At 36.7% G+C, this 18,583-nt stretch overlaps 2 protein-coding genes across 3 annotated transcripts in view; one reads left to right on the forward strand and one right to left on the reverse strand.

Moving 5' to 3' along the window:
• LOC129276690 (sialin-like) lies at positions 1-11,838 on the forward strand. The gene is made up of 10 exons (XM_054913088.2): positions 1-927; positions 2,978-3,186; positions 3,344-3,586; positions 4,906-4,993; positions 5,552-5,647; positions 6,092-6,216; positions 6,907-7,059; positions 7,594-7,726; positions 8,235-8,476; positions 10,306-11,838. Exons 1-10 carry the CDS (start codon positions 834-836, stop codon positions 10,603-10,605), a joined length of 1,683 nt encoding a protein of 560 aa, XP_054769063.2. The 5' UTR covers positions 1-833; the 3' UTR covers positions 10,606-11,838.
• Positions 11,036-18,583, reverse strand: part of LOC129276298 (sialin-like) — a 19,891-nt gene continuing 12,343 nt past the window's right edge. Inside the window, exons 4-10 of one of the 2 annotated variants that reach the window (XM_054912692.2) lie at positions 18,459-18,546; positions 17,645-17,740; positions 17,255-17,379; positions 16,526-16,684; positions 15,078-15,210; positions 14,360-14,601; positions 11,036-13,501 (exon numbers count right to left, since the gene is read on the reverse strand). In XM_054912692.2, coding sequence (XP_054768667.2) covers positions 13,268-13,501; positions 14,360-14,601; positions 15,078-15,210; positions 16,526-16,684; positions 17,255-17,379; positions 17,645-17,740; positions 18,459-18,546 — 1,077 coding nt within the window. In that variant the 3' untranslated portion in view covers positions 11,036-13,267. The remainder of the gene's footprint in view (positions 13,502-14,359; positions 14,602-15,077; positions 15,211-16,525; positions 16,685-17,254; positions 17,380-17,644; positions 17,741-18,458; positions 18,547-18,583) is intronic. The other variant, XM_064109299.1, reaches the window with a different exon arrangement.

Below are 18,583 nucleotides of genomic sequence, written 5' to 3' on the forward strand. Positions count from 1 at the left end.
ACACGAAAAGCAGATATGGAAGGCCTGTAACCCCCCTGTAACACAAAGCTTAGCATTGATTGTAGAGCAGTTTTCTACGTTTGATTCTATTGACTGTAATGTACAATCAATCTTAAAAATCAAGTGTATGATTAAGCGTTAACTTTTGTGTAAGGGGACCCTAATATTAGCGTCCGTGAGGATTGCGAAAGGTGGCAATTATGCGTTGGTGCGACATTATCGGTTGTAACAAGCCTCGCTATGCAACTACAGATTCAAGCTACATCATGACCGCATCATGATACGCATGGTCTTACAATGTCGTTCTCTTTTCAAGCACATGATGAACTTCGGTCAATGTGTGTCACGTGATCGCATATTTACTTGGAGGTGTGGCTGGCTGGCAGTGGATGCCATGAACTTGAAACTCGGTCTTATGCTACAGTCACACCAATGAAACCGACTCCAAACCGACCGATGATAAGCCATTGGTAATAACGGATTACCTCTGATCGGTCTGGAGTCGCAGGTGAGATGGTGACATTGAACAAAACGCGTCTATTTGAATTATTGATTTGATTTATAATATCATGCTACCGATGCGAATCCATATACCGACTGATAGGAACAAAAATGTCCCAAATCAAACATTAAATGACAATCGAGAGAGAGAGGATCGGCAAATATTACGAGCTGTACCTCACAGAAGATATCAAAAATGAAAACGCACCCTATAAAACGACTTGAGATGACTGCTATAATCACATTTCTTGTGCACAGATCCTTGAAGACAGCCGAACGCTTACTTTTAGTCGTTGTTTTTCTGTAGTATTTGTTAATATTAAATTAAAAAAATGATATCAAGTCTAGACGAAGAATCTCCAGTCATTCTCCAAGAGAAGAACCAACGGAATGAAGAATTAGGCTCACTGCTTACAACGGTACCAAGTAAGTAAAGAAAACATGAAAGGAAGTTCGTCAAAAATCTGTTTAATAGGTACATCTGCACGGTTTTTTTTATTATTATTATTCATAGGGCAGGGGCTGCGAAAGCGGAGGGAGGGGGGGGGGGGGGCTGGGGGCTACAGCCCCCACTTTTTTCCAAAACCGTGTACAAAAAACTTAAAAATGACCATAGGATTGTGATTTTTTGCATGGTCAGCCCCCCACTTTTGGCTCAGCCTCCCCCCCCCCACTTTGTAAACCGTTCCTCGTCCCCTGTAGGGGGTGTTGAGTTGGTAATCAACTGTTTTGTAGCTGTACATATACGGCCCTCCGCCCACCTCATTAATACATACGTTGAGTATGAAGACTTATCATTTAAATAAAAAATATGTATATATCTATCCGTGGCTGATTCAGAAAAAAACAGTTGCGGACTGAAGGGATGATTTTATTATCTTGGCTCGTCAGAATATTAATGGAATAAAGCGGGGCCTTTTTGCCCCCTCCCCCCTTGCATTCTCCTACTCTTATATCATGGAACAGCTGCTGACCTCAACATTTTCATCGATTTGATTTTTTTTTTTTGAAGTGTACATAAATGCCTTGTCAAAGAGCATGAATGCTGTGTCGGGGATTAAACACCATTTTTTTTCCGCCTGCTTCTTATTCCATTTGCTTGTGACTTTTATCTTCATTTGACACCATTGGAACAAAACTGTTATAGCCTGAAAGCGATGATATGTTTTTATTTATTTCTAAACCGTCCTGTCTATTCCGGTTCGAACCAGTGGACATAGCCTTTTAAAGCCATAAGCTGATTGCACATACTCGAAAAAAACACACTAAATGTTACCTTAGAAAAAGGGGTTGAGTTCATTTTCAACAGTCAAACAGGGGAAAAACCAGATCCATCAGTAACACTGTAAATATTGACCAATTGATTGGGCCAGCATGAATAAACGATACCTTGTCATTTGTTATTGACTCAACAGTCGTGAACTTCACTCGCTGATAATCCATTCTTCTATGAAGTTCTGTCCGTTCTCCTTCCTATCCTTTTACAACTGACATTTTACATTATGAATGTGGAAACTTGAATTCAAGTAACGAATATGTAAGATGACCAAAGTGTTTTTCACATAGTCAATGCATGGACAACGGTCACGTGACATTACTATTTGAAAATTAGAAAACTTGAATGCACTTCCCTTTCATCTGGCAATGTGTAGAATAATCATTAGTGCCTACCCCACTGGAAAGAAAACTGTGGACTTTGTGAAGATATTATTTCACACTGTTAAAATGCCCATATTTTCACACCTCGACAGTGTGACAGTTGGCAGCGTGTTCACATGGTCGACTATGTGAATATGCGATTCGCTTTGTTGAAATGCTCAAATCTAACAGTGTGAAGGTAATTTCACGCTGTGTTCCACACTGTGCACACACTGTGGAACCCACTGTTGGACTCTTTCTGGGAAGTTCTGTGTTCTTTCCAGTAATGCAAAATTATCACCTTTAATACCTCGATACGTCTGGAAAGTTCAAAACCACATCTCATCTGTGCGCATGCCCGGCACAGAGACGGGTGCTAGTCACTCTTGTCGCGGTGGTTGTAAAGTTGAAACAATAGAGACTTTTCGCAATTACGACGCGGCCGCTCTCTACAACGCTCCAATTCCTTTAAAAATGCAAGTCAAATCACAATGACAATGGAGAGCTGAGAGACTTTTGTTGAAAATTGGTGGACCAGAACAGCAGCTTCGTTTCGTGACTCTGGACAACAACGTATTTGTAATTGTTCGTCCGGTCAAAAAACTTAGGATGATCTGCTGTCCGTCCCGCGTACCAACTTTCGACAAAAGCTTCTCAGCTTTCCATTGTGATTTGACTTGCATTATCAAAGAAATTGGTGCGTTGTAGAGAGTGGCTGCGTCGTGAATACGAAAACTCTCTATATGTAAGATTTCTGTTTACATGTTTATGGGTGTTTCCTGTCAAAGACTCTTACTTTAATTACCGGTCGTTTCTGTTTTTTCCCCTTTTTTAACAGGACCCGCCAACACGATATGCTCTTGCCGTTACATTGTAAGCTATATGTCTTTCTTTGCATTGGCATGTGCTTACTTAAATCGTGTAAACCTAAGCGTTGCATTGACGGCGATGGCCAACAGTACTTACAGTTCGACCTATGACGTAGGTGTAAACTCATCGGCTGAAATCTGCCCTGCACGGTCGAATGAAAGTTTGGGTGAAGAAAAGGTAGGGAAGCATCACTGGACTTAGTTGTTTAGGGATAAAATAAATGATAATAGATTATCAACTCGAACTTATAATCCATCTGATTGTTTATTGCTATATACGTTTGTATTGCTATAGTTGGTCTATAATGATTGTTGTTGTTTTTGGTTGTTTATAGGAGGGTGAATTTCCCTGGGACGCACACACCCAAGAGCTAATCCTGGCGGGATTCTATTATGGCCTGCCCCTATTCCAGATTCCGGCTGGCCTAGTGGCCGACAAGTACCCGCGATCAACAACCAAGATACTCTGCGTAGCGTTCCTCATATCATCTGCAAGTAATTTATTGATCCCTCTAGCTGCTTACAACATTGGTGCATCTGCAATTATCGCATTGCGTGTCATTGCAGGTGTTGCAGAGGTGAGTGTGATGTTTCTGACGTTCTTATATCAAAATTGAAACTTTAATTACCTCATTTTGGGAAAAAATATATCATATTAAAATGATTTAAGAATATATTAAGAAATTCATGATTTCTCGAAAAATTATGATATAAGACGGCATGGGTTCATTCTTATTAATCTTCACCTCTTTTCCTTCACATGTTTCGTACAATCTACGTCAATGTGATTTATTATCACGATGTGCAGTGCTCCTTGTAAAATCTGATGGCTCCAAACAAATATTCTGGACTTTGAAAGTCATCGAAGACAGTTTACTAATATTACGTGTAATAATTGCAAGATTTTTAAATGTTTCAAATGCCCCTTTAGTTACATTTTATTTTCGTTGTTCCATTTTCTTCTGGCAGTCGTATACAAACATATCGTATAATGATGTACTTTTAAATATTCATTTGACAATTTACGGACAATACAACATTTACCAACAATTACTTAATTTCAAAACAAACTAATTAATTACTTGTTGATGTTCATGATGATTTTCTTAAATTTTTGGTAGTAAAAAAACCTTTGAATCAATCAGAATTAAAAACGCAGATTTTGTAAAATGAATACAATTATAAACCTTAATACGTTCCTTCTGATCTCAAAGTTTGAAGAGGGGATATGAAAGGCTGGCAAAACATCATTCATTCATTTATGTAAATATTTTTTTTCTATTTCAATTTTTTGTTTTAACATGAATTCATACAAAATCAATTTGTCTAGAAAGAATGCAAATATGTACAAGGTCCTATGGCTTGTTTACAGAAGAAGGCGTAAGGCCCCGAAAGCATGAAAAGCGATAACTTGTACGGGGATCCGCCTTACACACACAATCCAACATACACGGCACGACGGGAATAAAAAAGGACGAGGATAGAAATAAGAGGGAAAACGGGTATGAATTATTCAGAAAATACGACAGTGAACATCGATCATCGAATTATGGCTTCACGCATGTTCAGCCCCCACTTTTAGCTAAGGACCCACACACACCCACACCCTCACACACACACACACACACACACACGCGCGCGCGCGCGCGCGCCCACGTTCGAAACCATTCCGCGGCCCATATTCACATTATCTAGAAATCACAAAAAGTGTAACTATTAGAATATTCATGATTATAAACAACGCCTTTCATCTATCACTTAAAACAAGCTATTGGCAATAAATTTTGATATACTCATTGTCCATGGTAATGCAAATCATTTTTCTTTCTCAATAATTAATAAATCGTGTGGAATTCAAGATACATCCTGATAAGGTATAATTAAATTGTTTTTACAGAGTGTCACCTATCCTTGTCTTTATTCGCTTCTGTCAAGATGGACGCCACCTGCAGACAGGAGCAGGCAGATTTCAATCGCCTTTGCTGGTAAGAATCCATTCACTTATTTTCACATAAGACAAAATGGATATCAGCAATAGAAAAACAAGAGTTGGGTTACATTATATCCCTTAATCTGTAGTATTCATTGCGCAATTCTTTAAATGAAAAGAACAAAATGAAATTATTCATTCGTGATATACATGTATATAAACTCTTTGGTCTACAAACGTCTTTTTTTGTTACATTGGGAGCTTTATCCCATTATACCTAACCCTCCCACATATTCTCATCAGAACCCCCCTCTCACACATACACCATACCCCATCCTTTAACTCCCATTAACACGCACACTCACTCACACACCCACACACCCTCCCACAGAAATAGGTAATTATAAACTCACACACACAACTGCGAACTTGTAAACGCACACATTCACTTTTGTATAAGGCATGATAAATAGTGGTGCAAAGGCAAATAAAATGGTAACCCACGTATCCTCCTTATCACATGCACACACACCCACACCCGCACACGGTACACTTCCATTTTGTTGTCCAAATTCGAATGTCTTATTTCATTCCCCAATATAATCACTACTAGGTTCGTCGGCTGGCCAAATTATTGCCCAGCCGATTTCTGGCGTTCTTTGCGACTCGGATATCCTTGGTGGCTGGCCATCAACTTTTTATCTGTTCGGTAAGGACAATTTACCGTTACTTTTTACATTTGTCAGAGTTTTATAGCCATGATAGTAATTATAATATTATCAATAATAATGATAATAAAAGTAATGATAATAATAGTAATAGAAATAGCAGTAATTATAAATAATAATAATCGTAATCAGCCAGAATATTAATCATAATGATAGCAATAAAGATGATAATGATTATAATCATAAAATATATTTCAATCGGAACATCAGCATTATTATTGTTATTCTTATCATTGTCACATTTTTCTAATGTTAAAATTCATATAGAATAGTATTAATATGATATATATATCATATATATCATATTAGGTAATAATGTGATTTTTTTTTCGTATTTTTGTTATCATCATCAATATCATGGACATTCTCATTTTCATTATGGGTGTAGCCTCTTTTTTATTATCATTATCATCATAACTTTGTAGGTACAATAGGGATCATATGGTGCATTCCTTGGGTTTTACTTGTATATTCCTCCCCTTCGACACATCCCAGGATATCACAAGACGAGAAAGATTATATCATCGCTGAGCTTAAATACCAAAATACGGTATGTCTACATTATAACTAGTTATTTCTCTAAGCAATATTATATTTTTATTTTTTAAAATTCATAGTAAAATTGCGATATGGATAATTTTTATAAATATCTTAACTAGATATAGTGGAATCATTATACATGTACCTTTCGCAGTAGCAAAACCAGTGATTTTAGAAGTAGTAGTAGAAATATTAGTATGTGTAGTAGTTATAGTTATAGTTGTAGCAGTGTGGTAGTAGTATACGTAGTAGTTAAAGTAGTAGTAGTATGGTAGTAGTATACGTAGTAGTTAAAGTAGTAGCATTAGTAGTAGTAGTAGTAGTAGTAGTAGTAGTAGTAGTAGTAGTAGTAGAAGAAGAAGTAGTAGTAGTAGTAGTAGTTGTTGTAGAATTGATATTAGTAGTAGTAGTAGTAGTAGAAGTAGTAGTAGTAGTTGTAGTAGTGGTAGTAGTAGTAGAAGAAGATGTAGTAGTAGTAGTAGTAGTAGTGTAGAATTGATATTAGTAGTAGTAGTAGTATTAGCAGTGGAATTAGTAGTAGAAGTATAGTAGTAGTAGTATAGTAGTATACGATCAATGAAATTCCTTTCGCAGCGTGTATCAATTTGGTGGATCTTCATTTGTAACATCCCTTGATCTCGAGAGACCTTTGTATGTTTAATGTAAAAGTTAAACAGTGAATATTGTATTCGTTCTCTAGCCCCCTAAGAAGTACCCATGGAAGAACTTTGCTACCTCATTACCCCTCTATGCTGTTTGTGCCACCGATTTCGCACTCCTTTGGATCTACTTCTCACTTACTTCAAACCTTCCCATATTCTTAAAAGAGGCTCTTCGGTTTGATATCACTCAGGTTTGTATGTTTTTTCTTTGTCCTACCAATTTTTATTAAGCTATTGCAGTTTACAAACTCATATGCATTTACATTTTTATTTACCTTATTATTCGTGATCTATCCTTGTAATACATGTAAGAGTTATCACAATAAAGATGGTATGAGACTTCAAAGCTTGGAAATTCCTGTTCATGATGTCGAATGACATTGACCCAACTGTCAGTTAATATCTTATCGACTAGTTCGCGATGAAAGTATTCTACGGAATGCATTTTTTTTTTTTATAAACGACCAGTTTGCGATGAATTGAAAATATGGAAGATCAATTCTGATTGGTCCCTGGTCAGCAATTGAATGCCATCTTAAAATTAATTTGTATTGATTACCTTTTGACAATACATATATTGACGTCATTGTTTAAAGTTCACAATACACCATGACAACTTGAAAATACAGTCGTGTCAATTTAGCACGTATTTTCATCGTCAAATATCGTATACTGTAGGAGTTAAGCCTATTATATTCATCTCCTTCTTTTGTGTTTTACCACAGGTTGGAATACTTTCTTCAATGCCGCATATTACTTTCGTCATCTTAATCATGATCGGGGGTTCTGTGGCAGACTTTATTCTAAACAATACCCCCTTAAATCTAACTACCGTGCGGAAAATCATGACCACACTTGGTAAGAACAAAATGACAAGTATATGTCTACTTCTTGGGGCACTGTCATTACAAGGTGGACACCATACTCGTCCGCGGATTTCGAAAATGACCTTAAAGAAAGTAATCTTGCTCCGAGCATCCCAGAGTGCTCTAAAGTATTTTTTCATTACAACATTTTTAATAATGATTCTATGTACATGATTGGGGTGAGATACATACCCTAAGCACCAGGTTCTTGAAAAATATTTCTTCCCTCTTCCTCATGGTTTTGTGGGGGAGAATGTTGTCCATCTTTTAATGACAGTGGCTACTTGTTCAGGTTTTTTTTTTTTCAATACTAAAGATGTGATTCTAATAATTTTCTCCAGATTAAGAAATTAATGCAAGATGTTTTGCTTACACCAATATTTTTTTATCTATGTTGATCCATGTTAGTCGGCCCATTCTCAAACAGGATCGCAATTTATCCAAACAATTCCAAAAGCACGCCTGATTTCTAAATGTTTTTGATAATATCTATTATGCAGGTCTTCTGCCCGCAGGAGCCTTTCTTGTCCTCTCTAGTTATGTTGGATGCAATGCTGGATTAGTTATCACCTTTATTTCGTTGGCGTTGGGGATGACTGGATTTGCTTACTCAGGGGCGTCCCTCACAATGATGGAGTTTGCTACCCCCTATGCTGGAATGTGTGTTGCCATAGCAAACTCGGTTGCGACCATTCCAGGCTTCGTTGCACCACTTGTCGTAGCTGTATTCACCGAAAATCAGGTAAAACCTTTCCCAAACTGTTCTACATGCTGACCCGCAGTCAGCAACTCAATCGTAGATAACTACCTTTCAGTAGATTTTCATTAAATGATGATAATTATGCAGCATTTTTACCACTTAATACAATCTTTCTACACACTGCATACCATTACCCCGGCCTTGGCACTTTTACTATTCAAACACTGGAATATTGTCAATAATGCAAGTCGAGTAACCATAGTTTGTTATGGCTAAATATTATTGTAGTACCAATATCGGACGTATAGTTTTACTTGGTTTTCATATTTCTTCCTCAGAAAATTTAAAATCAGTTATGATAGGAATTACGCCTCTTACGTACCTCGTACTTGGTCTTATCTCTATACAGTGCTTCCCAAAAAAAACTATACACTTGAAATGGCTGCCTAATAAAAAATATAGCACTTTGGGGGAAAAGACTTATAGATATGGAAAGCCAATACAGTCAACTTTCAAGTGACACCAAAAAGTTGGAAAACTATTCATGCTTGAGCGAGCACTGCCCACGGAAAGTGGGGATGTGACATCATCAGCCCACCTAATGAATATTCATGACTGTTTTCACAAAATATTGCTAAACTTTAAACTTCAATAACTTTATTATTTGTTATCCGATTTTGATGAAATTTTCTGCATTTTGCTCAGTGAATTCTACTCTATGTATTAAGATATAAATATTTTCAGACCGGACCATCCCTTTAAGTCCTATCTCACCCCCTATTCTCCCGACTCCCATGAACACATTGCTGAGATCCACATGATAAAGTTGAAATGCTGCCCAAACAGAGATCCAAATGATAAAGTTGAAATGCTTCCCAAAAAGTGTAATTTGTGTTCACTCATGCATTAAAGTTCAATTTAATAATTCATAAAATTTGCATAAGCAACCAAAACTGGTCACGGTTGATCATTAATTTATCACAACGCCCTTAACTTTACAAGTTCGAAAGGATTTGCCTCTTAAAAACTGACATAAATTGGAAGGCTAATTCCAGCCCACCCTAATTTTCATACCCTTTGTTTCAGTGGGCAGTGCTTGCTCAAGCATAAACAGTTTTCCAACTTTTTTGGTGTCATTTGAAAGTTGACTTTATTGGCTTTCCATATATGTAAGTCTTTTTTCCCAACATGCTATATTTTTTATTTGGCAGCCATTTCAAAAGTGTATAGTTTTTTTGGGGACGCACTGTATATGGCGACCCATGCTGAAGAGAACACATTGTCCCACGGTGTGTTCACAATGTTGCACAAAATCATCGTCATACTGTTAAATTTGAGCATTAAACAACTTGAATCATATTTACACCTAGTCCACTTATGTGGCAGACACTCATAAGGGACGCTGCGCATCACCGCATCGAATTTTAAAATATGGTATTTACTATATATACAGAACAGGACTGTGCGTAATAATATTATGGAACGCCAACTAAAATTAACAGTCTCTGAGTACATGTACATTGAACTACGTCAGGATCTTGCAATTTGAGTTGATGTTTTTTAATACATGCATTAATGTATGAATACGTTCACGTAGACCGATCTTACCATTTGCAAACAGATCCCAAGCTCCTTCGTTGATTATTTGTCAAATATGATAATATATTACAAATAACAATCGTCGATATTCGTAACAAAGAACAAATAAAGTCACTTCAAATAAATTCAGGTTTTATCCAGTGGCATCTGGTTCCATCAACATGATCAAAATCAGCTTTTTTCCGGTGATTTTGAGAATGCTTGCAACTGCCGATTTTACTTTGGTATTATTTATCCGTTACCTTTATTGAAAACTTCTTTATATCTTGCAGGCTGATATGAGTGGATGGAGGTCATTTTTCTGGATAACATTTGGATTAACCGTTTTGGCCTGGTTAATCTTCACAATCTTTGGGACTTCGGAGCTTCAACCTTGGGCGCAAGAAGTCAAGGGAGGAAATATCGACTCTTCTAATGGCAAGTATGGAGGAATCCACAACACCTGCAGTAATGGCGATGTCTTCAGCAATGGCAATTGCAACAAGGTCGGCAACATCAGCAACAACGGCAACCTTGACCACGGCGACAACTCACTTCATGAAAAAGAAAAGTTAATGTATCCCAATTGCTGATGGATCAGCAATCTTTGGGTCGGCCAACCTATTTGAAAGATTAAAAAAATATAGAAAAAAAAGGCATCTTCAAGTTCTTGGTTCCGTTTGAGCTATTCTTCATAGCTAGTGACTGTCGATTGGTCGCAATTGATCTAAATGGACTTTATTCATGATTCATTCGGTTCACATAAGCCCATTGCTCAATTCCATTTGCTACTGATTTTAATAACTTTTATGTTGGGGAATTACCCCCATATCAATTAATAAATTCCCCTTTAATCAATGTTTAATCAGATACAAATACAATCATTATGTCATATGGTTATTCAAGATGATTGGATGAAATGTTTCACACTGAAAATATTGGAATGAATGGCGTGAATGCAGTTGAATTTCATTTATAATTTTCATATATTCGAGAATAAGAAAAACTCTTTATTAAGACAAGTTCACCCCGACAAAAAGTTTATTTGCATAACAAGAGAAAAATCCAACAAGCATAAATTTCATCAAAATCGGAAGTAAACTAAGAAAGTTGACATTTTGACGTTTCGCTAAGTTTCACAAAAGAGTTACATGCACATCCTGGTCGGTATACAAATGAGGAGACTTATGACGTGATCCACTCACCATTTCTTTTGTATTTTATTATATGAAATATTCTGATTTTCTCCTCATTGTCAAGTAAAACAACGATTAATTCCTCCCTAAACATGTGGAATTACCATTGTTTAATACCAGGCCTATTTGGTTCAGTCAAGTTGGTCCCTATTGTCAAATTTGCAAAAAAAATATATTGTGTAATTCAAACAATACAAAAATAAAGAAATAGTGAGTGAGGGACATCATGGAATGTCTTATTTGTATATCACTGTTTTGTGAAAAATAAGCGAAACTTTAAAATGTCATAACTTTCTTTTTTACATCCGATTTTGATGAAATTTTCAGCGTTATGCCAGTTTGAATTTTCTGTTGTGGACTTGACCTTTAGATTGCAACATGCCGGCCCATGGTTCTTAACACGTTCTACAACATTTAGGAAAATTGAAATAATTTGAACAAAAAACTCTTGTAATAAAATACCAAACAAATGGCGAGTAATGCGTCGTCGACAGGTGACAGTGTTTTATCATGTTTATAAAGCTCTTTTTATTTCCCTGCTGTCATATTTATCCTTTTTTTTTTTTTACTTTGGATATAAGTTTTATCGAAAATTGAATGGAAATAAATGAATAAATGAGCAGTGAGAGATATTGATTGTCCGTTGCATTCGTAAATGGTCTGTGAATTAATCCCATTAAGACATTTCTTTATAATTTTTTGGTAACAGATTGGATTTTTCCTTGAAATGAAATCATTCCTCTCAATTGATTTTGAAACAAAATCATTTTCGTCGATCGATTTTGTAACAAATTCATTCCCGTCGATCGATTTTGTGACAAAATCATTTTCGTCGATTGATTTTGTAACAAAATAAGAATTGCAGGGTGTTTTTGCTACAAAATATTTGATTTCGTAACAGAATACGTGGCTTTACACTCCCCCCCCCATACGCAACATGACTCCTACTCTTACATACAGTATACATGGTATATACCCATAACCAGGCGTGCACAAACCGTCATCCACTCGCACTCTTGAACTGGCTTCCTTTCGCTGACCGTCTCTTCCCGTCTTTTCCAATTCCCCTCTTACCATCGAGCGGTATCCGTTTATTTATTTATTTTTTTATCTTCAATTCCACAATGTTAAGTTTATCATCATATTCACATCGATCTATCGGTTGACTCTGTTTTAATCAGGATATTCAGTAATCTGATTAACTACCAATTACCATTAAAAAAAAAGATGATGGTATATAATGCAGTTAAAATCAATATTTGATTTACTTCCAAAAGACAAATTTGGCTAGAGTACACAAACATGTTATAAATAAACTAATTCAATAAAGAAGCCAATTGATATGTCATAATTGAATTTTCAAAAGAATGACACGATGTCAACTTGAAGACAAAAATAATAAAAAGAGCATAACATTTTAATAAACGTAACATGTTTTAAGGTTTAAACCTTATCATCAGCCTGAAAATTAAATACAGATTTATTTGTATTTATACACATTCATTCTTAAATTTCTATATATTGCATCGTATTCAATTCGTCTTTATATCCAATCTTCATAATCAATCCTCAAACGCATCGAGAAGTTGGTATGGTTCCAATATTTCCACAAACATGAGTCTGGCTAAATATCGGGGGATATTTTGCCTATTTCATTTTTTGTCATGGGTTTGGGGAGAATGTATTTATACGTAATGATTCATTCAATCAAGTGTTTACGTACGTTATTATTGATCAATTCTGACAAATTATACATTCTATAAAAGCGTATGTGCTTTTCCAAAATGAATTAAATTTGAACATTCATTTGGGGCGAATTGTTGGTTTTGGGATGGTCACAAATGATATTTGTAATCAAACTTAAATTGTCTACATGGCTCAGTCTACTATAAAGACAACGGTTGAGAAAATTGTAGCTCTATTTTCGCCATCGCTTCCCTTCATTAAAGGAGGTTTTCCCAAGAAAACCAAAAAACTCTACTACCTTATTACCAATGACACAATTATCATCTGTCCTTTGGTTGTTTGTTTCGTTGGTGTAACTGTAGCATATGTTCTCCTACTCATCGCCAAATTTGCGATCTATTGAGACTTTCCTCTGAGTTCCATTCAGAATCGACGTTTTGTATTTTTCCTCTCCGGCTCCCTTAGGTGAATCAGTGCCATCATCCTTTGTGTCTAGTTTGGCCCAGGACTGAAGCTCAGAGGTTCCAAAGATCATGAAGATTACCCAGGCAGACATGGAGATCCCAAATGATATCCAGAAAAATTGTCTCCATCCTGCCAAGTCGGCCTGCAATACAACAAAAACCCAAACTATTCAGTAGTATCTTGAGACCTACAAAAATCTCTCATTAAGATAAATTTGCATTTCAAAGTACTTCAAATTTAGACCAGGAACACCTGCATTGAAATGAACACAAAGTATTCTAATAATGCATATGCCTACGATAAATTAAGAGGAAGACCGTGTGTTTGCACATTTGAAATAAGTGTAAGCAAACGTTATTGGCTAAAGGCCTGACGCTCCTAAACAAGGTAGTGCAACGATTTTAAGACTTCCCTGCTGTGTGTGAGAGGGTATGTGGGGGTGTGTGTGTGTTGTGTGTGAGAGTGTGTGGGTGTGACACTGCGCGCACATGCGGTTGTAAATAAAATGGACATTCAAATGAATGAAAACAAATTTTCAACAATCGATCTTGTTCTTAACTTCTGTAGGCATACACATTTTCGAAAACGTGCACTGCAAAAACTCCGGTGCTGATTTAACACCAGCCCGGAATCTATATATGTCCACACCAGAGAAATATTGAAACAACACCAGTTTGAAATCAAACCGATGCTTTTTTAATACTATTTGGTGTTGTATAAACACCTATCTGGTGTAGACTAATACCAAAACCGGTGTTGTTTAACACTTCTCTGGTGTGGACATGTATAGATTCCGGGCTGGTGTTAAATCAACACCGGGGTTCTTGCAGTGTGGGAGTCTACCACATCATATTTGTTTATCACTTAACAAATTAATAGAATAGAACAATAAAATTACTTCTGTATGAAACTTTTTCATTGATTATTACGTAATGGCTAATTCCAAACTCAATTACTAATAAAAATACGTGAAAATATTATTTCTGCACTTGGTACTTACTTGGTTTTCTGTGAAAATTGCAACGACGATTGGCGCCACGAATCCCGGTATGGTGGCAACTGTATTTGCTATGGCCACGACCATTCCAGCATAGGGGGTAGCAAACTCCATCATCGTGAGGGATGATCCCGAATATGCGATTCCCGTGGTTGCCAGTCCAAGTGAGATGAATGTTATTACTAGAGTTTCATTACATCCGACTGACCCCGATAAAACTAGAAAAAATCCTGATGGAACGAGTCCTTTATAATGAAAAGAGGGGAAGAAATATTAAAACAATTAAAAAAAACGTAAGGATATTTGATACCTAATATCATGAAATGTTAAGTTTTTAGGCATTTTTGTTTATCTTTACAAACCTATATAACCTACACCGGACAAAGCTGTGACCCATCAATGACAAAACAATAAATAGTAATGTCGGAAATACTTTTTTTTCTAAAAATATAAACTGTTCTAAGAATCGAATAAGGCGGACTTTACGTAACAAGTGAGCCAGAAGATGAAAAGGATGTTGATATTTTAACATTGTATAATAAGGGGGCAAGTGGGTCTATGTTTTGTGGGTCTCGTGTACAAAAACGACCATTAACAATGGATAGCAATTACAGTTAGGAAATTTGTGAAAGTCAGTAGAAATATGGTAACACAAAAGCAACCGAAATATATTATGATTTGTTATGAAATATTACTTTCCGTTTCCGTTTCTGATTCTCACCGAGCGTAGTCATGATTTTTCTGACAGCAGTAAGGCTTAATCTTGTGTGTGCCATGAGAAAATCGGCCATCACTCCACCGCCCATGATACAGAATAACAAAGCAATATATGGCACCGACGATAGGATACCTGACTGTTAACAAAAATGGAAAAATAAACAACAACGATTATGCACTTGTCACTAAAAGTCGTTTGCATTCATACAGTCGCACAAGTATAAGCTGAATACTCGAAACTAAATATTACGCGTCTCTACTAAAAGCGGAAGTTTCCTCCTTGATATTTAATATCTAGTTCCCATGTTGAAAATTTCATCCCTTCGAAGAAGTAGACTTCATTACGGTCAAAGGCCCAGGACCATAGCTGAGAAAAGGGTTCAGTAATAGAAGACCGATCAAAAAGACCCACTAAAGAGTTTCGCTCAGCGACATATTTCGGTAAATGTATTTGGAAATGCCCGTTAAATGACAAAGAATAACTGTCTGGTCTTTGTGTATGAAACTGGTGGGCTGGAACAGCAGTTTCGCCCTGATAGCATGCGTAGGGTTTGAAGCCGTTTCTCGACGCCTGCAATCCGGGTGGTGATACATAAACGCCGAAAGTTGTCTGAAGCCGCCTATGTAGAGATCAATAGCCTATTTTAGCGTCTACTTCGCAGACGCTTTCTGCAACGTTCAGAATCTATTGAAAATGCCACTCAAATCACAATGGACAGGTTAGAGGTCATGGTAGAAAGTTGTGGGACCGGGACAGCACATCGTCTTAAGATTCGAACCGGACAATAACACAGTCCAGGACGACTATGCTGTGTTGATTCACGGATTTTCGTAAAAGGCTGCTTTGTTATGAACGGTTTTGACAAAAGATCCTCTGCGTTATAGAAAGCGTCTGCTGAAATGTTGTTAAAATTCCCTATCATCCATCTGATAAACATGATCTGAGGTCTGAGGCCTGCAGTTGTGCGCCTACACATAAGCCGGCTTAAGATCGCCTATTCACTAGACACCAGTCACCCGACCTTTTATAAAGCAGTATTGTTGTTAATTCGGTTAGTCATTCATGTTAGTTGGTTGGTTTAGAACACACCGATGTGCGACAATGCCTTCTATCGATCAGAAGTTATTGGTGTTTTCTTCATGAAATATCGGTCCCATTTGGTTATATGTCTATAATAACGAACCCATAGCAGCATGTTGTACCTTAGGCATGTTAGAGTTTGATTATATTAGTCTCGACATTAAACGGCGGTAATGTCATGGACATACCACCTCTGGCGGTTCCATGGCACTATCCACCTCTTGGGCTTGCAGCTCTTTGTAAACCGGCGTCTGACAAACTTCACTACATGTCCAGTTTAACATATTCGAACTTCAAGTAAACCAAAGTACCTTTAACTATTGCGTATGATATCGGTATTGATGTAAGGCCTACCCTGGTTTGATACGAACCTGAGAGATGTCAAATCGTAGAGCCTCGTTCAAGAATATTGGAAGATTTGAAGTAAGTGAATAAAGGACCCAAAGCAAGGCAAAATCGGCGACACAGACAGCTAAGAGGGGCAATGACGTAAAAAAATCTTTCCAAGGGTACTTCCGTCTCGTCGGTGGCTGAAGAAAAGGTGAAGATATGCTTTACGGTTAGTTGGATTTCATTACCACCCAGTTATAATGTCGTTGTCATCACTGCTAATTTATTAGGACTTTAAAACTTAGTGAATTGATGGATAGCTTTGTATTCAATAATGTTGATAATCACAGTAAAAAAGATGAAAACAGTAACGATAATAACACCAATTGTAATAATAATCTTAATTATTGATATATTCATTACTAATATACTCATTAATTTCTGATTGAAATCACTATTATCATGTCATCATTGTCATTTCATACTTTCAATATCATCATTATCATTATTGTCAAATCAAACAAAATGTTCTCTTAAACTTTGCAAGTTGTAATTTTCTTATAATTATCTCGTTATTATTGTGGAAATATGATTTAATATTTTGTATTATATCAGCGATACTACTAATGGTGCCCTTTTGTGTAATGTTGTATTAGCACACAAATTTATACCTTTATGCGAACCGGATCCCTAAAATCATGAAAATCCAGATTGACCCAAATGGAGAGACATATTTCCAACATCATAAATACAATTTTTATTGTTCATACCGCTTTGGAAAGTTTGAGATCATTCACGATGTAATCTCTCTCCTCCTTCGATATCCTAGGATGTGCTAGGGGTGAATGATACGCGAGTAGTACCCAAAGGATATACCATATTACTCCAAAAGTACCTATAAAATAGCAAATAAAAACAAATGAAGGTATGAAAACGTTGGTGCACGATAATGAGTTAAATGAGCGTTGAATTGTCAAAATTAATATTTTTCAGAAAGTGGGGCGGCTTGTCTGTGCCAAATGTTTTGGGGGAATATTTCTATGAAAGTGTAAATGACACATGAGTTCAATGAGGGTAAATTGTCAAAATAAATTTGAGAGTGTGTAGTGGTTTGTTTATGTGCGTTTTGTTGGATAGGTTTCATATTTTCCTTTAATTACCAAAAAGATAAAATGTGGATGGCCAGCCACCGAGGAAGTCTGATGATGAGAGTACGCCAGATATCGGCTGAGCAATGATTTGCCCGACCGACGATCCTGTGAAAAGAGTTAAGAATGAGAAACGAAAGACGTGAAACAGGCAAAACCTATTATCTTTATCTGAATTTCAGACCGAATCGAATATAGCATTTACTTCATTCATTATCAAGAAAACATACACCTATTTTGTTTTTCATAAATACGAAAATTATCCAATGGTAACAAGATCTTGCGAGTACAGTGCTACAAATGCGCGTCCAATCACTTTAATTTCTAGTGGAGGTTCTGAAGACCTGTAGTGGGAGCAGTGAAGGTTCTCAAGACATGTAGTGGGAGCTTGTAATCTAACATTGTCTCGAATTTAGGTCTCACAATGATTTAAAGAAACACTTAATTTTGCTACTTTTTATGTTTCTAAACTGAACTTTCACGATTTTTTTATTGAAATCCGCCACTGTTCTGCTTATGCGACTGTTGTATAAAGGGAAGGGGTGTTGGAGTTTGATCCTACACTCTTTTAAAAATTATTTTAGGGAGCCCGAGGGTGGGGGTCTAAACCCCTAACACCCCCCCACACGATCCACCACTGACCCCTCACCAGTCAATCCCTACATCAACACTAATTTGAACTGTTAACAAAAATACTGTTTTAAATTCTTTACGCCAACATAAACGCTTGAACGCTTGTTGCCAGCAATATCAAAGAGCAATAATGATTATAATATTATTCAATTTTTCAAACCTCGCATCAGAATAGCTTCAGCTGTTTAATTACCAGAAAATACGATAGCAAGTAATGTGCTCCTGTCAGCTTTTGGGGCCCAGCGTGACATCAGCGAATAAAGGCATGGATAAGTCCCACTCTGGATGACATAAAATTAATTTGGGTGAATTAAAAGT

The sequence above is a fragment of the Lytechinus pictus genome, chromosome 14 (genome assembly GCF_037042905.1).
Source record: "Lytechinus pictus isolate F3 Inbred chromosome 14, Lp3.0, whole genome shotgun sequence".
Lineage (NCBI taxonomy): Eukaryota > Metazoa > Echinodermata > Echinoidea > Temnopleuroida > Toxopneustidae > Lytechinus > Lytechinus pictus.